General features: G+C 36.7%; 1 protein-coding gene across 3 annotated transcripts in view; it reads left to right on the top strand.

Moving 5' to 3' along the window:
* Positions 1–24112, top strand: part of SLC10A7 (solute carrier family 10 member 7) — a 190841-nt gene that overhangs the window by 56561 nt on the left and 110168 nt on the right. For 2 of the 3 annotated variants that reach the window (XM_016206892.2, XM_016206895.2), the window contains one exon: positions 8407–8445. The exons of the other annotated variant lie outside the window; for it this stretch is intronic. In XM_016206892.2, the coding sequence (XP_016062378.2) occupies positions 8407–8445 (39 nt within the window). The remainder of the gene's footprint in view (positions 1–8406; positions 8446–24112) is intronic. 3 annotated transcript variants of the gene reach the window in all.

The following is a 24112-nucleotide window of genomic DNA, read 5'->3' as shown; positions in this document are numbered from 1 at the left end:
GTGAAAATAGTGGTAATTAAATAGTCAATATTAAAATGTCCCAACTACTAAGATGCTTATCAGAAATCCATTATAATTAGCTTTTAAAATAAACAGAATAGACTTTTTCCTAATTTCTTTAAAAGAAATGTTGCTCCTCTGTGGCACTTTGCAAAATACCTGACAAGTAAAAATAAAATATTTTGTGTTTCCATATTTAATGGAAGCTCAAGGATTAGAATTCAATCTTTGATGTCTTTATGGTCTCTCTTTTTTTTTCTCAAGCCAAACCTATGCTTAGAAAGGAAATAAATATTAAGGCCAGTTCTTGTGAATCAGAGGCTGAAGTGATATAAATTCCCATAGTTGAATCTTCCCAGGGTAAGACAATGCAGCTGGCCTCCAACAGTCTTCGCCAACAGTCAGTTTTATTTTACTTACATTTTGTGTTATGCCATATGCAATGGGGCAAGAAGAAGTGCTAAATAAAGCTCAGTGTCCTTCCTAGAGGAAGCACTTATGATTTCTCTAACCTGCCTGATTAGTCCTTTATTATTTTCTCCCTTGTTTAGGAACATGATTGTATCAGTTAGGCTTCAAAGAATAGAAAATGAGGCTGAAAGTAGCATCAACAAGCAGTGACTTATTTTTCTCATTTACTAAGATGCCTGTGGGTAGGGGTGCTGGCATTTGTTCTGTGGCTCTATTAGAGGCTGTCTCTGCATTTCTTTTGGTCTTTCGCTTCTGGTCACAAGATAGGTTTCACTGCTCTAGGCAGGAAGAAGGGAAGAAAGGCAGGGCCAGAAACTAACCTCCCTACCCCCACCCCAACCCTCCCCATCCCCATCAAGCGGATACCAGTTTATATCTCATTGGCCAGAACTTCGTTGCATGACAACCCTAGCTTTTCCTTTTGCATGTGCCCTTTTTGTGTCTGTCTTTTAAAATTTTGTTTCCTTTTCTGAAGGCATAAAGATAGTCTGTCATAATTTCTTCTAAAAGTTTTAAAGTTTTGCCTTCCAAATCTAGGTCTTTAGTTTATCTTGTATTTTCTTCTTTGGTATAGTGTGAAAGACTCAGTTTCTTCTCCTTTCCTACCTGCTTTGGAGTGCTGTTGTTATATACAGCTTCCTCTCACTGACTGTGATGTTTTATTGTAAGCTCCTGCCAGTGGGGGTTGTTTTATCTGGGAATCCACTTTGGTCTGGATTATCAAAGTGACCTCAGAGATGTTTTGCATCTGCCTCTTTCTGGGCTTCAGGAGTTCCACTGGTCTTTGATCCGTTTTGTCTTAACTATTCTTTGAATTAATCGTGAATTTGGGGTTCTTGAATCACTTGGGTAGTGTAACTTGAGCCCATGCCCACCCTTGGTGCAGACCTTGTGTTACTTTTTTGACTTTGTGAGTGGAGCTGTTAGTTGCTCTTCTGTCAAGGAGCAGTCAGTCCTTCCCGAGTTCTGCTCCACCTGCTGCAGGTCTCATTTCCAAGTCTCACCCTTTGCAGGACAAAGCCTGTGCTGCTTATTGCTCTGTGGGCACTAGTCAGGATTCCCGGGAGGGTGCAGCATTCACTCACGTGCTTTACCTCTCTGGTTTTGACTAACTTCTCTATGTCTAGTACCTTGATTTTGTTTTGTTTTGTCTTGTTTTAGCTCAATTATGCATTTAAAATGTCATGTTGCTATTATAATCTCTTTATTGAGTGGTGTGAATTTGAGGATCATATACTACATGAAAGGACATCTCAAGTACTCCTGTTCCCCACGCCTCCCCTCTCCTTTGACAGCATCTTGGGCAGATCTCATGGTTTTCTAGTCACTTAGTTACAAACATAGTCATATTTAGTAATGAGGATTAGTTTTTGGTATTAAATAATCAGGGCCAGCCTAGTTTAAAACTCCAAATTTTCTTGTTCCCTATCCTAAGCCTAACCCATTTTTTTTTAAACACAGAAAATTGTACTTTTTAAAAAAATAAATAAATATATGCACATATGACAAAAATATAAAACAGGGTAAGCAGGACCAGAGGGAAGAGGGCATGGTCTGTCCTACCATCCTTTTACCTTCCTACCCTCCCTTCTCCTGGTCTCTTTAGAGTCAGGGCAAGAGTAGGACAGGTGCATTAGAGACAGTGGGACAGTCTTTTCTAATTGGTGTTGTCATCTGCTCTCGGTGCCCTCTGTCATAGCAGGCGTCCACATGCTATCTCTTTTTGCTGGACAGGTTGGGGGAGGGAGTTCCTTAAAGTACACCTCCACCCTTTGCCTAAAGCATGTCCCTTCAGCCTCTTAGTGCTGGAGTCTCTTCTCCCTGAAAGGCTGCTATTTGGGGTCTCTCAGGATGAATCAAGTTAGCTGGTGGTCCTCTGAGGCATCTACTTGGCCCATGTGGAATTGACAGAACCTGACCCCATTGCAGAATTGAAGTACACTTGGCTCAATTGCTTACCCTCTCCTTGCCCCACCATTGGGTTCTGGTCTAGGCAGCCTCCCACCTGAAGCCAGTACCTGTCTCAGGTTCACTTACACATACCCCCCACTCCAATCCTAGGGCACACACCATGATGTTCCCAGAACTCTCAGTTTCCTCTCCTCCTATGGTAGCCTAGCAAGTACTTTTGCCCTCAGTAAACATCCAGCAGGGACAGCAATGCCATTCTTGCTTTCTGGCAACGTCTCCTGTCCCCACTGTTAGTACTTCTGAATATATTGTCCCCATTCCCAGCTTGGGAGGTGTGGTGGGCAGGTCAGCTTTTTCCTTTCAGCAAGGAGGAAAGAGTCAAAGCACCCTCTAGTCCGGGCCATTTCCCTTTATCGCCCTCCTCTAGCATTCCTAGTTTGTTATCATTTAGCCTGCATGCGAAATGGTCCTGGCCTAGTTTTCATGTCTCTTTATAAGTACCGCATGGATATATGTCTTACCTTAGAATAGATACTTGCCACGCATTCTCAGCTTGGAGCATTGTCAGAAATTCGGAAACAACCATAAGCATCCCATTTTAACAGTTTGGTACACACTTCTTTGTACGTTGACTGGGAAGCAGAACATACAACTGTGGAAACTAGAAGTTTCATAAATTAACTCACAATAGGTTACTCTTACTCACTATAGATGATGGATTTTGTTTTTCATTTTATTCAGCGCACTGATGAGAGAAGGAAAAAAGGGTGTTAGACCAGCATTCTGCATTTTGGATGGAGTGTTATGAGAAGACGTGGGCAGGACCCAGCCATGTTCACATATTTGAAATGCAGTCATTTAGAAAGGGGATTTCATATTTATGGAGCCCCAGAGCTTGCACATGAACAGTAAGGAAGGTGAGGGTCTGGGGCTTACTGGAAGGTAGAATGCCACATGTTTAAAAGCATCCAGCAATGGGAAAGCTTGCTTTTATGAGCTAGAGGACTCTCTGTCCCTATTGTTTTTAGGTTTCTTTTTTAAATTTACCTTTTTATTTCAAATATTTTCAAATAGGTTATGAAGAAATTAATTCATCATTGAACTTGCTCAATTTTTCAACATAATTTAATAAAGACAAGCTGTATAATATATAATGAAACCATATATTGGGTAAAATCGGGCTGGTACTAAAAGCAATATATTATCTAAAAATGTGTAATATAAAAGAAGCCAATCTACACAGTATTAAAAAAATCACCTCAATATGAACTTTTTTTTTTTTTTTTTCAGTTAGCGTTGATCTAATTATCCATCAGATGTGATTACACCAAGGTAAACCCTTTGCAGGTAGATTTCATGAGTTCATTAAGAAAACATTACCGTGGAGGGCATTCAGATAGCGCAAGAAGTATTCATTCATTTATTCACTCATTTTCATTCAGTAATGTTTATTGAGGTTCTACTACAAGCCAGGTGCTCTTCTAGGCACTGAGTGTATAATCTTCTCCAAATTACACAGAATTCTTGCTGTAATGGAACATTCTCATAGAATGGAGCATTCTTTGTGGGTAATGGATAATTAAATTGTTTCTAGCGAAAGGGATCAATGAAATGCTGTATTTAAAAATCAGTGAACTGTCTCAGGTGTGGCTTCTAGTAGCAGAGGAGCGGAATTTCATCCTAAGAGTCCACTCGTATAACCTGAAGGGTTCTACCTTCACAACAAATTGTCTTTGGTGGCTCGTCTTTAGTGTCACTTCATAAGGTTTGTATTCTCTATAGCCATGTTTGTTTTAATACAAAAATAATAGTGGATTTGTGGTTTATTTTCAAAATCAAATATTTATGTACTAGAGACACTCCTGGAAGAGCACTCAGTTTATCCTGTGGCCTCTCACCCCCAGCACAGTGAGGTGCCAGGGGCTGTGCAACCCCAGCTTGTCAGGCAGCCAGCCAGCAAGAGATACCTCTAATGTGCAAAGTAGGATTGTAACCTCAAATGAGGTATTTATTACATTTTAACAAAAAAGAATTCAAAATGCACACAATAAATGGCTGAACATTTCCCTGGCCAGATAACCCTTGTGAAATATAGAAAAGTAACATGTTAAAAACAAAAGTCAAACAGTACAGGCAGAGAACAAAATGAAAAATACAAAGGACCCTCACCCAATCCTATTCAACAAATGTAACCACAGTTAGGAGTTTTTGTGATCTTATGCATACCTGTGTATATGTATATGTGTCTGTAAATATTTACACAATGGGAATGTGATGTTGTGATTTATAATAAGAAATATATATTTGTCCTTCATCTCAGTTCCTGGCACTGAGCTCCTAAAACCCTTGGAATGTCCTAAGGGAAGAAAGCCAGCTAAGGTATCTGTTGTTACGCTAATTAGGTGATTTGGGGACAGCCCCTAGCTAACCTAAGGAAAGGACTGTTTGCAAGGGGAACTAACCAGTGATTAGAGGTTTGAAACTTTTCCTTTGACTCCCAGACCTCTGGGGAGGAGAGAGGGCTGGAGATTGAGTTCAGTCACCAATGGCCAATGATTTCATCAACCAAGTCTGAAGCCTCCAGAAAACCCCAGAAGGAAGGGTTCCAAGAGCTTCCTGGTTGGTGAACACATGGAGTAGCTGAGAGCTCTGTGCCCTTTCCCATGCCTTGCCCTGTGATCTATTCCTGAGTTATATCTCTTTATAATAAAGAAGTATTCTAGCCCGGCTGGGCGTGGCTCAGTGGTTGAGCGTCGACCTAGGATCCAGGCAATCGGGGTTCGATTCCCGGTCAGGGCACATGCCCAGGTTGTGGGCTGCAGCCAATCGATGACTCTCTCATCATTGATGTTTCTATCTCTCTCTCCCTCTCCTTTCCTCTCTCTGAAATCAATAAAGATATTTTTTTTTAAAAAAAGAAATATTCTAGTAAGGAAACTGGTTTGAGTCTCTCTCACAAATTAATCAAAGTCAAGGATGGGGTTGTGGGAACTTTTGATATAGAGCCAGTGGGCCAGAAGCATAGGTGACAACTTGGACATGTGATTGACATCCAAAGTGGGGGGCAGCCTTGTGGGACTGAGCCCTTAACCTGTGGGATCTGACACTAGTTTCAGGTAGATAGTGGCAAAATTGGATTTAATTGTAGTATACCCAGCTGGTGTCTGAGAATTGCATGGTGGTGTGGGAAAAAACATATTGAAGGAATTATACACACTGTTTTGAAACTTGTTTTTTTCTTTAAATATCAGCATGCTTTCATATCAGTATAGGCACATCACCCTCTTTTTAATGGCTGCAGAGTATTCCTTGGTAATTCTAGATTTTATTTAACTCTATTACTTTATAGCAGTGGCAAATTTTAAAACATTATGATAAGCATATTTATGTAACTATATCATAATAGGGAGGTCACAGGAGGTAAAACAAGATATCAAAGAGATGCTTATATTGGGTGGGAGACTGACGTGTAAATCTGTCATTGCTGTTGCTTGTTTGTAGCTTGGTTAGGTCCAGCCTTCTGTGTCTTCCAGGCCTTGGATTCTGCCAGACACATGGAGTAACCTAGTAGGAGAGGTAGGCTGAACATTTCTGCAATCCATAGCAAACGCACAGGAGCTATGGATGAGCTTCAACACATTTCTTCCTTAGAAGACTTCAGTCTTAGTGGGGCAGGGAGGCATGTAGGTAGGTCATTTCAATAGTGTGGCAGAGTTGTACTCGGGATGTTGTGGCAGCAGGTGTGGGACACTGAGTCCACCTACAGGTTTAGGTGTGTGTGTGTGTCGGAGGAGGCGATTGAAATCTTCTTGGAAGGACAATGCCCAAGTTGAGTTTTGAAGATCAGTGGTAGAGGAAGGAAGGAGGGCACTCCCGGCTGGGGAAGAGAGGGGTAAGAAGCAGCATGACGAGCTTGGGGAATCACAAGTGTTTGGTGTTGTCAGAACATAAAATTTGAAGCAGGAAATGAAATATCTCTTCAGACGGAGAGCTCTTTATGTATATCTTGCTAAGGAGCTGGGAATTCCTCACTAAGTCAAAAGATATCCATGTCCCTTGTATATCAATTAAATCCTCTCTGAATATTTATCATCATGCTTCATATGCTACAAATGCAGGATCGAGCCAACTATTAGCTTTTCACCAGTGACTGCCCGAACTCACTGCATGGGAGCGCCGAGTGACAGTGTGGGTGAGTGAGTTCAGATCCACCACCTCAGAAAAGCAACTAGGAATAAGTGGGCCTGCAGCATCTTTGGGTACCTAAGCTATCTCGTCACTGTCACCTTATAAAATGCAGGAACATGGCCAGTCGTATGAAATGTATTTCTTGTGTTTGGGTTTAAAAAGAGAACTGGATGAAATGTGAGTATGGTGGTTTGAGTAGTAATGGATATTTATTTTACTTGACTTCAGAGCCTTTTTACTTCTAACCATCCATGGTTTTTGTTTGCTTGTTTTTAATGCTGGGCAAAATCATCAGTTATCTAGTATAAGGTTAGTGAAAGGCACTGGAAAGCAGCAGATTTGAAGAGAGGAGCTCAAAAGGGAAGACCTCATTCCTTTACTAAAAATAGAGATCAATACATTTTAAGTCTAAAATAGTTTGTAGAAAGGAAGGCAGTGTCCCTGTTGATCTCACCACAGCTCATTTATTTATACTGTTTTACTTATCCCCCTCGCCCACATAAAACTTTTTTCTTGAATCATCCATAACAGAATTCTAGGAAGGTACGTTTATGTTGCTCTGGTTTACAGTTGCCACCTGCAATGCTTTGTTTAGCTGAATATTTGTTTTTTCCACTGCTCCCTGCACAACATGGAACACCATATGCCGTTACCCCTGTCAGGAAGCAGAGGTTTCCCAGGTCTGCGCCTTTGCCTGTGTTTATGCCACAGAGGAGGTGTGGTCCAGTGCCATCTTTTATTGATGGGGCCAGCAAAGGAGAAATCTAATGAAATTATCAAAGCTTTGAATTAATTATGAACTTGAACAGGAGAGCTAAGCTCTCTGGAGCCAAGGATCTCATTGCCCATGCACTCGCATTGCTTCCTCCCCGGAGCAGAAGGCTCTTAGCTACAGCTCTCAGCTCGTGGCTTTGGACTTTGTTCAAACTTGCTAAACTGATATCGTCTTTTTGCTACGATGTGGCTGCTAATGTCCATGATGATTAATATAATTCTGCTCTGGATCTACAGGAGATGTCAATAGGTTTCTCTGCCCCTCCTTTTGCCTTTTATTATTATTTTTCTTTCTCCTTTCTTTCATCAAATTGGATGTTATATAAGTTCCTATCCTTTTTGAATATTGTGAGAAGCTTTTAAAATTCAGGTGTAGCTTCATGGGATACAGTGATTGCTTTAAAGTTAAGCCTGTGTTACATCTACTATGTATTCCCTGGATACTTAGGTAAGCAAAGCCAAATATTTCTTCTTTGAATTTCGAATACCCAATAGAGGTTTTTCCTGTTTGTCTCTACCTTAGAATTCATGGAATCGCAAGACTTTCATGGTCTTAAAACATTGTTCATAATTTTGGTGTGTGTTATATGGAAGCCACAGATCTCACTTTGTTGGGTATAGTTCCTAGGACTTAGGCTTCCTGATAAAGAGCACTTAATGTTTTCTTAACAATTCTGGTTTTCCTCTTTCCAGTAATATGAAATTTTTTATGAATAAATCACCCTCTGATTGTTTTAACTTTAGTAGCAAAATCAATAACAACAAGGTTTCAATTTACTATTGGTGGTGATTCTTTTGGTACTGTCATATAGGTTCAGAGCATCTCATGCAAGCCTTTTCTGCTTGCTTTGAGACCCATTATTTATGAATTCCTAACCTGCAGCTCATCTATCTTAGTAAACTATAGGCCACTGGCAATTTTTATAAGCAGTGACTAACTGCTTTATAGAGTCAGTGTTGTAAGATTTTGAATAGTGGGGGAGATGGGACAATGATCATCTCTGCTTTTTCTTTTCCTATTCACCTTCAGCCAGTTTTCCCCCCCATTTATTTTCTTTATAGGCAGCAGCAATATTTAATTCAGCCTTTGGAAGTTTTTTGGTAAGTAAACATGATTTAACTTGTCTCTTATAACTCTTGTTGTGATATTGTTTGTATGAAACATGTAGTGAAATTTGACTTCTTTTACTGTTTGGTTAAGTAAAAAGTTTTCAAACCTTTTATGCTCCATTATTTGTAACCTGTAGAAAATTAGTTAATAAAGAAAGAAAATTTTGTCTTACAATATAATTGGAGTTTTGGGTTTAATATTCCATTTAATGGATTCATGGAATCAATTAAAACATTATATGTCTCCTTATAGAGGTTATGTCAATATATTGATCATTTAATGAGGTCTTTTAGATTATTATTATTTTGTATCATGGGACTGAGGATTTTGAAAAGGAACCATGACCCAGCTGGTCAGAAAGGGAATGCTAATTTACTTGTTGACATGTCATTTATTTTGTATGTTTCATTGTCAAAGAAGCTACTGTCTTGGTTTCTTCTGAGAAATCTATGTGAAAAAAATTTGAGATGAGGAAATAACTAATGACTAACTTGCAATAAAATGCAATATTTTTGACAGGCAAACTATACATTCTATGTTAAAAGATTAAAAGTAGTTCAGCTTTCATAAGTAGAACCAATATAATTATAAGGACAATACTATTTTAGCATTTTTTATCATTATTTTTTAAATAGATGATGTAACAGAGACTTGGTTTGTTATGAAAGAATGAGAAAGAAGCTGAGTTTCCTGTTAACTGAATATTTTTATTTATACCCTCCCTAAAACTTTGCTAAATTCACAAAAATAAATTAGAATACTGTGTTTTTAGGTACATAACTTATTAGCAGATATGTAGTACAAATAATTGAGACTAGAATCGGTGGGGCATAAACTGGTTCATGAGTCCAGGCAAGATATCAATTGCTTCTGTATAAAATGTTCCTGATGTCACTTATTATTTTATGTACTTAAATGTAGTGAAAGCTTTTAAACATGTGACCTAGTGTTAATTCTACATACTTCTATACAAATGTTAATGTTTCAGTGTTACAGAGCTTTTACTTATGTAGCTTCTGCAAAATATATGTTTAGAATATATATATTTTTTAAAGAAGCAGTAATGTTATTCCTGTAGCTGTATTATTATTGGGTTTAGAAGAGAGGTAAAAGCATCTCTTTAATGAAAATGATTTCTTGAACTACTTATTTTTAAAATGACTCAATATTTTAAGTCATTATTGCATGTGTGCAAGTATTTTCTATATGTTGTCACATTGACAGAATAATGTGTTAAATATGATCTTGCTGGAAGCCAATTTTCATCATATGGTTTGGAATCATGTACATTCACCATGGAAGCATGGTTTCCTAAGCTGGATCTCTTACTCTTTCAGATGTCTAAGGTAATTAAGAAAATGAGATTGAGGCAATTGTCTGAGTAACTAAAGCAAAATACACTGTCCTTTATTTGGCAAACAAGCTTAGTAGGTATAGTTTAAGCTTTGCACTGACCGTATATCATAAACAAGGAACAGGTCATGATATTTGTCCTACAGGCCCAATTATTTGATAAGGTCCAGTGAAGTCAAACTTGTCCTGGGGAATCTTCAGGATTTTATTATGCTTTCTCACTTCTAAGAATTTGTGCATTCTCACTCCTTAGTCTCCTGCTCTTTTCCTTCTCTTCACCTTCTATCTTACCTTAATTTAATTAATCAACCAAAAGTACTTATTGATGTTTTCTGCCACGCAGAGGTAATTTTCTAGTAGCTGTAGTGAGTGCAAAGAAATATGACATGGGTCCCACTATGTTGTGAAGATGACACATAGATAAAGAAATGCAGTGTAAAAGTTAAGTCAAACAAAAGATGCTACTGTATGATATAGAGCTGTCAGATGGCAGAGGGAATATGCACTTTGAAGTCAAAGGTCGGCAGAAACAGTTTCACTGAGCTGGGCCTTCAAGTATGGTAGGACTTAGCTAGTTGAGAAGAGAGGAGAGGAATCGGCAGAGCAATGGCAGAGAGGCAGAAGTATTTTTTTCCATTTTCTCTTCCACTTCATTTTCCTCCTTTTTCTTTCCCAAAGTTGAAAATTACCAGAAAGGGTTTGAGAATGAAAATTATGATTAGAGATGTGTTTGCTCAAATATTATAAAAGAAATAATTCTGTTTTTCCCCCTTCTCCATATAGCTACAATAAACCTTGGATTATGAAATATGTATGAGTCTGAACTAAATCAATTAGAATTGGTTTCAGCTTATTTAACCACAAAAATATAATAGCAGCTTGTATAAGATAAAGGCGTATTTCTCTGTTAGGTAAAATCTGGAGGGAGGCTGTCCAAGTAGCCACACAGGCCTCATGGTCTCCTTGCGGACCCAGAGGCCTGTTTTCCTCCCACACTCCCACAGCTTGCAGCTTCCTTTCTCAGGGTTGCTCAGGATCCGAGCTCGCTGCTGGAGCTCTGGCCAGAAAGATACTGGATGGCCAGGTAAAGTGAGGGAGGGCAAAAGAGCTTCCCTAAAAGCTCATTCTGCTTTTTCTTTAAATAGCATTCCTAGAATTTCAACGCCATACCTGCAGTAATATTGTACTATAGAACTTGGTCATGTGATCATACCTACCCCTTGAGGGGTTGGGAATGTGGCAGTTTGCTAAGAGCTAACATTTGGATTTCTGTGACCAAGGAAGAGGGTGGTTCTTCTAGCACTTTCTGCATATGAACACTAGACAGCAGTTGTCAAGAGTTTGAAGAAAGAGATGAATCTCAGTTGAATGATATGAAAAGTTTTCGGGAGAAGCTGGTGCTTAAACTGGGCTTGGGAAAAGGACTTTATTTAAATTCTGAATTATAACCCTCATGTTTTATTTCCTTATTCTTAAAGAGTGACACATGTTAGAGTTCTGGGGTGGTTTTCTTTATAAATGGAATAAATCTACCTATTCTTAAAATTTAGGGTTATGGGTAAGTAGAATGGTTTCTGGAATCATACTTGTCTGGGTTTTAGTCCTCACTTGACTGAACAGCAGCCCCACCTGATAACCTTCCCACGTGTAAGACGGGAAAGTGGTAGTTCCCAGCCTGTGCAGCGTGTGAGGATTAATGGGGTGCGATGCTCGTGTGATGTGGTAGAAGTAACCGATCCAGGTTTGTCCAAGCTCTGCCATGACTTCGTGTGTGTGTGGTCATAGACGTTCATAAAATGCAGAAATTGGTTATCTCCGACTTAACTCCTATGAGTGCTAAAATACACTGGTCCAATGATTATTGTCTGGTTATGAGTGACCATTTCTTTTATATGTACATAATGGAATCTGAAAAGGGTATTTACTTCCGATTACATTAAAACTTTGAATGAAAGGCTGTTATTAGAAGAATTTTTGAAGAAAGAACTCAGAGGGCATTCTTGTTGATTTTCAGGCATCTGGGTATACCAAATAAAATATTGTACATATTTATAGCTAGTTTAATAATGTCCCAGGTCTAATTAAAACAGTGTTTTAAAGAACTAATTGTTACAGAAAACTGTGGGGTTTTTTTTAATGTAACTAGGCTGGTAGTAACCAATGATAGATGAATTCAATTTACATAAATTTCAGACCAAGAGAATGTTTTAAAATCATGCCACAGAGGATTGCTTTAAGTTAAGAAGTTAATGTCATTATCTCCTCCTCTTATTTAAATTGTTTGGTTTACAATAATTGTGGAGCATAATAAGTGTTTTGAGGTTTCCCTTGATGTGATTTTAATAAAATTTGATAGTCAGCCACCCTGAGTAACTAAAATGTTATCAAAATTAAATATATATTTTACATGTAAAACCATCAACTTCAAGTTGAAGCACCTGTGTTGCTTCCTCATCAAAAGGAAGATTAAAAAATAGGTATTAGCCACTTTTTATATATATATATCTTTATTGATTTCAGAGAGAGGGCAGCAGAGGGAGAGAGATAGAAACACCAATGATGAGAGGGTCATTGGGGATCGAGCCTGCAACCCGGGCATGTGCCCTGGCCGGGAATCGAACCTCGATCTCCTGGATCCTAGGTCGATGCTCAACCGCTGAGCCACGCCCGGCCGGGCAGTATTAGCCACTTTTTGAAAAGTTCCAGCTAAAAAAATCCTTTCTTTAATTTAAAAAGATTCAACTATGTTGAAAATGACTTTGGTCACATGATCTGTTAGGCTTTTAGCATTTTGGGTCTGGAGGTTGAATTTAGTGTTCCCATGTCTTCAGGAATTATAGGTCAAAATTGAAAAAGAAAGCGTAGGACTTCTTTTTAGCCTCTTCAGCCTGTTATCCTTTTTGGTAATTCCTGACCTTAGAGGAAAACCCTAGTGAGTCACAAGGTTGATCATGCAGAACTGAGTTTCTAAGAACTGTGTTATCCAACATCATAGCCATTCATGGCAGCGGAAATGTAAGGATTTCTGAAACAGCCGCCAAGAGTTAGAAACAATTAGGTCACCTTGTGACTGTGATTAACACCTGGGCTAAAAGATCTGTGAGTCACAGTTTGCTTTCCACATCTCTTCATTTAAAGTATTAAGAAATGAGGTTCTTTTTTTTAACATAAATCTTCTCTTAAGATAGTCATTGCTGCAACCAGAGGAAGCTGTTCTAAGATGAATAATTTTGTTTCTTTTCATGTGAGACCAAGTGTTAAAGGAACTCCTTGCTTCGAGCTGACGAACTAGCCAGCACATATTTTCCTTCCCTTACCTAGTTGTTCTCTTTCCTCTGCTTTGGCCAGGCTACCATTACTACCCAGCTTTGTAAAAAGATTTGAATAGTTAACTGATGCTCTTGTAGTTGCTGAAAGAAAGAAATCCCAAACACAAATGGCATGTTTTAAGAACTTGGGATGTGTGTTTAGTTACTTCTTTTATTCTTCCTTTCTTGTACAAAAATATGCTCAGTCACACCTAGAACAGTCAGAGAGGAGGCATGTTAGCTTTGTTACTCATTGATGGCTGGGCAGCACTGCTTCTAAAAAATCAGAGCAAGAATCTCAAATATTAACATAGAGGGTTGAGGATGGTACCAGATATGACTCAATTGTTAATTTGATTTTCCTTTCACCTAAATCTAGGATGTCAATTTTTAATTTATGTTTATAGAATACCCATTTTATGCAATACTGAAAACTATGCTGATATTTTCCCTTAATTTGCTTAAAATCTTAACCAACCCAAATTATTCAGTTGAGGCCTTGGCTTTGCTCCAAAAGTTCATGACTTGTTTATAAAACATACTTTTGTTTTCATTGCCAGAACAAACAAACAACTGAGTTTTTCAGCAGTACCACCTTATAGGATGTTATTTTAAGTTCATTCATCTTACTGTTAAGGACTTGATAAAACCAGGATTTAAAATAACCTATCTTAGGCTTTAACATCTTATGAGCTCTGTTCAGACAATGGGAAGCTGGTTTCCACCCTTATGAAATGGAACCCATCATCAGGCCATGCATTTCATTTTCTTATCTCTTCATGCAAATAAACATCATAAAAGCTAGAATGCTAATAAAGACTACTTTCTCTTTAAAAATACCATTGCTCAATTAGCTCTGTGGCACAAAATAGGAAACTAGGGTATAAAATTAACGTATAAGTACTGAGTCTGTTAGATTCAAGCATTTTTCTAGATACTGAAGCCAATACATGAAGCATAAATACATGAAAAAATAGGTAACAATAAAAGATTTAAGAAAGAGAGAAGACAGGATCTGCCTTTAATGCAATGTTAGGCACCAAAACGTCAGGCACCTTTCTGACTTTTGCCCTGATGACATATTATTTGTATTATTAGGTTAAATAAAACTCACTTTTTAAGTTTACTTTCAAGCAAAACTTTATATCAACACAGTAAATAAACAATCTTGTCATGAATAGAAGGTAACTGAAATGAAATCAAATGGGAAAAAGCTAGTATTCATTGGTAGCTAAACTCTGCTGCCTATATAAGGCTCTGCATCCGATGCCTGACCTCCTTTTGATTAAACAGCGAAGTTAGAACAAGTACCAAACCCAACACTGTTCCTTCCCACAGTCTGGATTTGCTTGAAAAGAGAGTAAGTTTAATCACTAATTCTTTGTCCATGGGTCCTTTAAGTCATCCCTCTTTGACTTCCACTTGGGGCAGCACTGTTCTTAGACTTTGGGAAGCACTGTTCTCCTAACATCCTTCTCAATCACTTCATCCAAAGGGACTATTAACACCATTTGGGGAGGTCAAATGAAGAAACCCGTAGAATCAGGGAACATGTTTGTTTTCTTAAAGTATTTTCTATATAACACGTGTCCAGAAAGGCAGTATGCATGGGTGCCAAACATGTTTGTAGAGTTTAAAACATGCTGCTATAATGCTTGTGTAAGAAAAAACCCTGTGTGATAGCTATATTTGGATCTGTTTCTAAAACAAACTCATGCAAAGTACAGACATCATAAATAAAAAATGGTCTTTGTTACTTAATAAAAATGTATAGAATCCTTACCTACTCCATTTTAGCAGCATAATGCTCTATGCTGTCTGACAGGACTTTGTAGCAAGTAAATGCATTAGTCACAGTGACCATTTTTCTTGCAAATTTGTGACATAGATTTAATTATAGGAATGACCAGCAACTTACAAATCTAATTTTGGTGGAGGCTGAGGCAACTTTTTTTTTTTTTTTAATAATGATGGATTTTTTTGAAGGAATGATTTCATTACTATTTAAAGAAATCTACTGGTTTAGAAGTAGCCAATTGACTGAAGTTATTTTATTACCCTTTAACAAATGCCACGTACTTTCATTTTCATTTTTGTCAATTTTTAAAATGTCATCATTCCCAAACTGGAAAAGTACTTGCTCCTGTACCCATTTAGGTAAAAATAAATAAATATAAGTGTGGAGGGAGGCAGGATATTTGTAAAGGGCCTCCTAAGAAATATAGTTTTAGTAGTTAGTTAATACCAAGACTACATTTCCTTAATTTGAATCCAATGCACTACAGAACTGCTTAGTGTGTGGCCTTTGATAGGAGATGCCCAATAACTACCATCTGATGATAATGTGGTAGGTAGTTCTCATTTTTCTGCTTCTGTTTCTCCAAAACAAAAATTTACTATGATTCATCTATTTGTTAAGCTAATATTTGGGGGATCTGGGGATAATAGTGTGGTGAACCAAACAATTAAGTTTCCTGTCTTCATCTGCATTACAGATTCTTAAGATGAGACTGTCAAATCATATGGCAGAGGTTAGAGTGGGGGGGGAGGGAATAATTTTTCCATTGTTAATATATTCACTTCATTGATTCAGACCCCACTGCCATTCCAAAATAAGTCTGGATGTGTGGAAAGAAGCAGGAAGGCATCTGAGGGTGCATAAACTGTATAAACTTTTGGATTCCACCAACCAAAAGGAACCTTTCCTTTAATTATTACTGGTCTTTATGATGAAAGCAATGTTAGACATGCAGACTGCAGCACGGACTCAAGTAAACATTTAGCACTTCTAAAAAACAGTGGTCTGTGCTATTGATAAGGGCACGTTATAGTTTGACTGAAATTAAAAATTCAAATATCAAAATGTTTCTTAGCTCTGAATCACTGCCTATTTTGTTTGACCTTATATCAATTTTATTAATGAAACATTTGTAGACTTCTGCTAGGTTCTAGAACTAAAACAAAACAACTGAAAAAGGATAATATATGATACTAGGCATCCTGGATTTAAATGGCACTTTTCACAGCAGGATACCAGACCAACTGATTCTTAATTTCCCTCTGGTGATGGATGATTTGGCCCCAAAAAGTTTGAGGGCTACTATAAAATTCCAAGTAAAATAGTAGATTATCATCTCCTTTTGAGCCTGGCTTATTTCACATAGCATATATTTTTATGATTCATCTATATTGTACATGTCTATGTGGCTCATTCCTTTCTACTGCCAAATGGTACTACATTACCAAGTTGCCAGTTGATGAACTTTGGGTTGTTTCATGTGTTTGGAAATTATGAATAAAGCTGCTACAATATTTATGTATAAGTTTTTATATAGACATATGTTTTCATTCTCATGGGAAAATACCTAGGAGTGGGATTGCTGAGTGAAACATAAGTATATGTTTAACATAATACAAAACCACCAAACCATTTTCCAAAGTGGTTATGCCATTTTACATTCTCACCATGAATGTATGAGGAATTCAGTTTCTCTTAAGCCTGGCCAGCCCTCAGTATTAGAAGTATTTTTTATTTTAGCCATTTTAATAGTTACATAGTAGTATGCCATCATAGCTTTAATTTATATTTCCCTAATGTTTAATGATGTTGGACATCTTTTTATTGTGCTTATTTGCCATCTGTATATCTTCTTGAAGGAGTGTCTGTTCATTTCTCTAGTCTATTTTTTTATTGGGTTGTTTTCTTATAATTGAATTGTGCATTTTTAAGTATGTTTTAGATACCAGTCATTTATCAGATATGTATTTTGCAAGTGTTTCCTTTCACTTTCTTAACAGTGTCTTTCAAAAAGCAGAAGTTTTATATTTTTATTAATTTATCTATTTTTTTCTTTCATGGCTTGTGCTTTTTATGTCCTATCGAAGAAATCCTTGTTTAACCCAAAGTCACAAAGATTTTTTTCTATGTTTTCTTCTAGAAGTTTTATAGTTTTTGTTTTTAATTTAAGGTCCATCATCTATTTTGAGTTAATGTTTGCATGTGGCACTCTGTTTAAGTTGGGATTCATTACTTTGCTTATTGTTGTAGAAGTTTCAAGTTTCATGTCTGTCACATGTATCCACCTTTTCCATATGGATTTTTTTCCATAGCCTTTATAGTTATAAAGTCCTTCCCTATCACAATGTCAGATAAAATTTCACATATACTGTCTTTTAGTTTTATAGTTAAAATGCATATATATAACATGTTTTTTAAAAGCAAAGCCTAATATATGGGGGTTCAATTATGTATACAAATCACAGCTTGAAAGCACTTCACCTGATTATGGTATCGTTTGTTAAAGAAGTTCATTTCTGTGTTGCTGTCCCTACTGGGGTTTTTTCCATGAAGTCCAGCTTTGTAGTGTTACTCTCATATCTACATAGTGACATATATGCTTGTCCCTGAAAATAATTAGATCAGTATTCATGACTGTTAAAAGTTGTTTCTCTATCTTAGGATATTACACATGACATTAATACAATTACTTAAGATAAAATTATTTGTTTGAAGTGTAAAATGGAGATGTACATGGACTAGTGATTGAAAATTATAGAAACCTCATTTTGATCTCTATCCATTTAATTTGCAAATATACACACAAATTAGTAGTAAAATGTGTCTAACTTGAGAATTATGGATATGGATTATGGAGCAAGGTGACTAGCTCTCTTAGTAACAGAATGTCATATAATTGAGGACTGGGTCTAGTGGTCAGTATTTGTGGGGTTATTTTTTTTAACATTCAGGCAATTCTCTTATCAGTAGTTATTTTCGAAAATGTTTCTAGATTTTCACTTGAAAACTTATGTCATTCTTTTTATCCATTCATTTAGGAGGGATAATGTTTGTTAACATATTGTGCTTTTGGTCATTTCCAAGAGCCAAGGCAATGCATCCTATCTTCTCTCATCATCCTGTACGTTGTTGTGAGATAAACTATCTTCACACAGTGCTTTTATATGTCACTCCTCTGCCCAGTGCCTTCAGTGCCTCTGGACTGCCCACCACCTAACTGGCCATTCGGGGACCCTCCCAGTGCAGCCCATCCTCTCTGTCTTCATGTCCTTTCATTCCCACACTCGCGGTTGGTTCTCTCTCCTCCTTCACCTCCAACACTTGAAGCACTTTCCTGCTCCCAGCTCTTTGCTGGAACTCTTCTCATCCTTTCCATGTCCTATCCATCTCTCATAAGCCTGTCTGGCCCTTGAAGCAATTTCTCTAGCTTTTCTTTTATGGTTGTTTTTGTGATGACTTTCCATCTAGATTGTAACTGGTTAGAATAGATTGTAACTGGATAGAATAGATTGTAGCTAGAGTTAGCTTAAGATTCTGACCTTCTGTCCCATCTCTAGCACTGCCTGTCATCTTGCTCTGCTTTTTTTCTAGAATACTTGTCTTCTAACATTATGTATAGATATTATGTTCATTGTCTGTCTCCCCTTATTCAAATGCAAATTCCAAGAAGGCAAGTATTTGTTTGGTTTGGCTTGGTTTGGTTCACTGCTCTGTTTACAGCACCTATAGTATCTAGCACATGGTAAGCGCTCAAAATATATCTGTTAAATGAATAAATAGAATTCATTCAATGAATTTTATTTTAATGTCTCTTCTTAATATATCTAAGATTGTAAAATATCCTGTATATAATATGCTCTTAAAATGCATGCTAATTATTATAATTTCATGTTGAATTTGTGTCACAACAAGTACATTGTCACAACAAGTGCAGTGTCACTTTCATGATTATCCACCAAATTTTCCTTGTTTATGTGAAAGTGATTTAAAATTGTATGATTTTATTCTCAATAAGACATGCTACAGTCATAAGAAATTTATATTGCTTTATATTCACAGTATAGATTTAGAATAGAAACTCATTTCTATATCTAACTTTGATACTGGGTAATTTGTAAGGTTTCTTCTTATCATAACCCCTTTTGAGTAGGTTAGGGCAGATTATCCCTATGTAATAGATCACCACCCCACATGCTGTTATTATTGATTGAAATAATTGATTTTATATATCAGAAAGTTTTCCATGAAAAATTGCTGCACATGTGATTAGTACATATATTAAAGAGCTGGGGATTTTAAAATAAGAACCTATAAGTGATTGCCATTATATGGCATTGTAGAGAATTGTTGCATGGTTGCTATTAACAAAAGACATTTTATCATTAAAGTTTATCTTTTAACAACTTGTGCAATATATGATATAATTAAATTGACAAGTGTGAGCTGAAATCTGGGCAATGCTGAAAAAGAATTATACCATATCTTAGAGAAAAGATAAAACTACACATCTAAAAAATAAAAGAACCAATTCAGTGGTGTATAAAAATAGATCAAATTAATATCTGAGAGGCATTAGAAGTACTTATAAAATAGAAATGACAAAAAAATGAAATAGAAAGAAAAAATAAAAGGAAAAAGCCAAGGTGATAATGAGGAAGCGGATAACTTGAACTTGCGATATGATATGACAGCACATGAAAGCTAATACAGTTCCTTCTTCAGAAGCATCCTGTTACAGCCCTCTGCACTTGAGTTTCATGTTTATAACTTACAATGTTGCTTTGACTTTGGTCTTGTCATCTTGTCAGAGGTTAAAGTTTGTTTAATGAGATATAGAAAATAATAAAGATGTGACTTGGGCTGAAGGAGTTTTGGGGAGCGACGTGTGTCTCTAAATAATGGAGGAAAGAAGAAACAAGACTTTAAAATACTAAAAGAATGGATATGTAGTTAATCAGACATTTCTACATGGGAAAGTTAGTTCCATTTTCTTATGATAACCTAAACCATACACCTGTGCTATCTGTTTGTTATAGGAACCTAATAAGCCATTCAAAAATCGCGATCAGTAGCTGCTGACATATGTACATTTGGAGCAGGATAGCTTTTTAGTCTTTTTAATAATGAAAATTAGCAATATTTCTTGCTTAACTCCCAAAAGTAGATTTACATGTTACTCTTTCCCTTTTCTTTATTTACTTCTACCTCTTTAAACTGAAGAGGAAAAAATGAATAATGAGCATGAAAAACATTAGAGATATGCAGAGTCTTTCTGACTTTTGCCTTTTAATTCACAGGCATTTTCCCTTAAAGATAGTTGAATCCTGATTCTGTATCATTAAATGTCTTTAGAATTTTGGATCCTCATCTAATGTAGTTTTAGGCCAAACAGTTGTTGAAGTCAAAGTATTTTCAGCTCTAAAAAACATAGAATGGAAACTCCCACTAATGCAGACAAGTGGTTAAAATTTAAGTGTCTAACAGTAGAAAATGTCTAGATTCAGAAGAATACTTCCTCTTGTAACAGAATTCAATGGCTCTTTTGTACGAATTTTCAAGGTATATTTGAATAAAAGCATCAAGATCTCCCTAGGAGCAATCTCAACAAACAATCTTTATTCGTGAAACAAATCTTCCGTCATGGCTGGCTTATTTTTCAATATATCTTTATTGATTTCAGAGAGAGGAAAGGAGAGGGATAGAGAGATGGAAATATCAATGATGAGAGTCATTGATCGGCTGCAGCCCGCAACCCGGGCATGTGCCCTGACCGGTAATCGAACCCTGATCACCTGGATCCTAGGTCAATGCTCAACCGCTGAGCCACACCCGGCTGGGCATGGCTGGCTTATTTTTCAGAGTCTATCAGCCTGGTGCCATAATCACTAAGGATTTTCTGGTGACAAAAATATAAACTAGTGAAAATCTCAGATAGCATTGTGCATCCCTGTATTAGTTTTCCTAGACGTTGCTGGCCTTTCAATCCTGTATGAGAACTGGAAGTAGTGAGTCACCTAAAGTATGTATTTTGATATGTGTTTTTAAAAATATGAACTAGAAGGAGACATTGGGTGCCATGCAGTTCTTAGTGAAGTTTTTCTTTCTCTGCTGGGAATTACTCTTGATACCTGGGAGATCTGAGATCTCTTTTTTTTGGCATGATGTCATCCCTAAGCAGAATCATTTCCAGTAATATTAAGTGGTTTTCTTCTTTGTCTGTTTGAATCATCTATTTTTAAGATACTGAACTCCTCTTGACAGTGATGTAGGTGGCATATACTTTGTAAATTTACTACTTCCTGCTTCAGAAACTGATTCTGTGGCTCCATCTCTCAGGGACAGACTCACATGAATCGTACTCATAGCTAATGATACATGAAGTAAATTGTCCACTTTTTTAATTGACAGTGGAGAAAGTAATTATGAGAGGCTCTTAGACACTTGGGTTGATGCATTCTCTCCTTATACTTAAATTCACATGGAAGATATTTTAATAAGAAGTGTATTTGGTGAGCATGGAATTAGAGGAAGGAGAGAGGTAGGGAGCTCATCCCCAAGTTGATTCTATCAGGTGTTGTAAGTGAATGTCTGGCTCCATAACAAGAGTATGTTGCCCTTGGAAACAGACAGGTCCATCACTTGGACCAGGGATCTTCTTTCTTGATGGTTAGATAGGTGTTCTTAATAGTTGCTCTTAGGTACTTTCTCACTGCATTCTCTGCTGACTGGCATTCCCTTTTATTGACCCACCATACCTTAAAGTGGAATCTTACTGACATTGAAACTTTTCTAATGTTTTAAAGTGATTTTGCATTTTCTTTACTTCCAAGCTTAGAGACAGGGGAGATATATTAGTATTTTATTTTGTATCATCTATATAGCTGATCTGACCAATATGGTAGCCACAAGCCACATGTGGCTATTTTAATTAATTAAAATTAAATTAAGCAGTTCCTCAGTCACCCTAACCACATTGCAGGTATTCATTAACCACATGCAGAATGTTGAACATTTTCATCATTGCAGAAAATTCTGTTGGACAGCACTGAAGAGAGATGCTTAATTGACAAACTATTTTGCAATTATCTACTTTAACACAATTTGATGTCTAGTATTTTTATGTCTTAATTTTTGTATGTTTCAAATAATAGCCCAACTTACGATTCCAGTCTTCTCTAGTGAATTTGGAGTCAATCACGTACAGGTGTTCAGCTGTACAGGGATTTCATTGTTGTTAAGATACTAGTTGGTTAAGTATCCAGCACTTAATCATCTTGCTTATTAAAAACTCATGAATTTCATTTGCAATTTTGCTTTAGTTACCGAGAAGACTATTTATTTACCTTGTAGTGTTGGAAAAAACTCTAGCGTACAGCCACAACATTTTTTAATGGTTATATTATAATTTTCATAATTTTGACTTCTCATAATGGTAGATTTCTTTTTTTCCCCTCACACTGTGCTATTTTGATAAATTAACAACACTCCTTCAGAAATGCTGACAGTGCCAGGAAAATAAATGCAACCATGTATGTATAAGAGATGTTCTTTGGAAAACAGTATAATATTGTAGCTAAAAGTGCCTGAAAGTCCATTGATTTTCAGAGTTTGAATATGATGTTATTTTTAACTTGTGTACCTTCTTCTGCCGTTAACAGCTGTCCTCATGGGACTGTTATTTTTTTTCAATCTACTTTAACCTCCTTCACATTTGAAAGATGTGATTTTCAGTAAAAGTGGTCTTTCTTACATGGTTGTCTGGGTCAGTGATTTTTCTAACACTTGGATTTCACCAATCAGTAAAATTTCAAAAAAAAATTGGGGGGAGTGTCTGATGTTTTTAATTCTTTACGTTGTTAAATAAGAACTACCATTTATCAGGGGCAGTGGTGGAAGAGGGTATATGGGGGATAAATGTTGATGGAAAAAAATAATAAAATAAAATAAAGGGGGAAAAAGAAGTACTATTTATTATTATCATCATTTCATTTAAACATAAAACTTAAAAGGATGCATTTCAGACATCCTGGAATAAACTTGCCCTTGTGACAGTGATACTGCATGTTTCCCCATTTATTCCTTTAGAGCTCTGACTAGCTCAAGCCCAAGCCCTTCGCTGTTGAAATGACCGATGCCGTTTGGTGGTTTTCTCCTTTTCCGTTGGCCTTTTGTCCACTCTATCTGGTGTTTTGAATTGTTACTTGGATTTGGAGTCTATGCTATTAGTTAGGCAAAGACTGTCTCTATGCAAGGAAATCCTGTAATATAGTTGAGCCAGTCAGAACATTTGATAAGCTGTTCATCAAAAGTTATTTAACAGTCTTAACCAGGCCCGCTCGTAACTAAACTTTCATTCGACTAACTCGTACTCTCAGTTAAGCTTTTCCAGGTTATACTCTGCAGGGACTGGGGAAAACAGGAATCTCTTCAGAACTGGAGGCAGGTAAAACAAAGGGATAATGCAAAACAGCTTGCTAAGTAGACCTAAGAATTCACTTGCAAAGGAAAGTCTATTTGGGAAATATTTGGATAATATAGCTCATTTATCAGGAACTTAGAATTTTCAGGAAATAAATATGATGTTTGGAAAAATGTTTTTTAAGGTAATGTTTAATGTATATATGTATATACATAATTTTTACTTGTGGAATTTTTATAAGCTTGGTAGACTTGCGAAAGAACTCCTTGGAGTATATTTCTGTATACTCAGCTATATATTTATTTATCCATATTCTTATATATAAACCTTCTTATCATTAGAAACGGTCACGTTTTATTGACTAATGGATCCAGCGTAGCTGCTGGGAGGAATACAGAGATGGCTCCAGGTACAGATCCTGCTCTCCTCAGAGAGTTCCACTGTAGTTATTAAATATATACAAAAGTTCGTGTAAAAGAGTAGCCACAGTATGGGCGATGGGAATACCTCTTAAAAGGGCTGGTGTGAGAAGAAGCCTTGTAGATTGGATAGAATTTGGGAAAATAGAGATGTTTATTCCAGACTAAGTTTTAGGGGGAATCGTACTATTACTGATTCTCTATGCAAAAGTCTATCTAGTAGGCTTAGTTTAGGATGAGTTATAATGTTAGTATCTTGTAAACAAAATCTAATATAATCTAAAATAATAATCTAAAAGGGACAAGTAATACATAGAAATAGACCTGGTTTAGTATTTGTCATAACTGAATTTCTGCAAG

This window comes from Miniopterus natalensis, chromosome 4, assembly GCF_054644295.1.
Source record: "Miniopterus natalensis isolate mMinNat1 chromosome 4, mMinNat1.hap1, whole genome shotgun sequence".
NCBI classification, from domain to species: domain Eukaryota; kingdom Metazoa; phylum Chordata; class Mammalia; order Chiroptera; family Miniopteridae; genus Miniopterus; species Miniopterus natalensis.
Note: the sequence above shows the minus strand (reverse complement) of the source record. Positions and strands in the feature narration are given on the sequence as shown.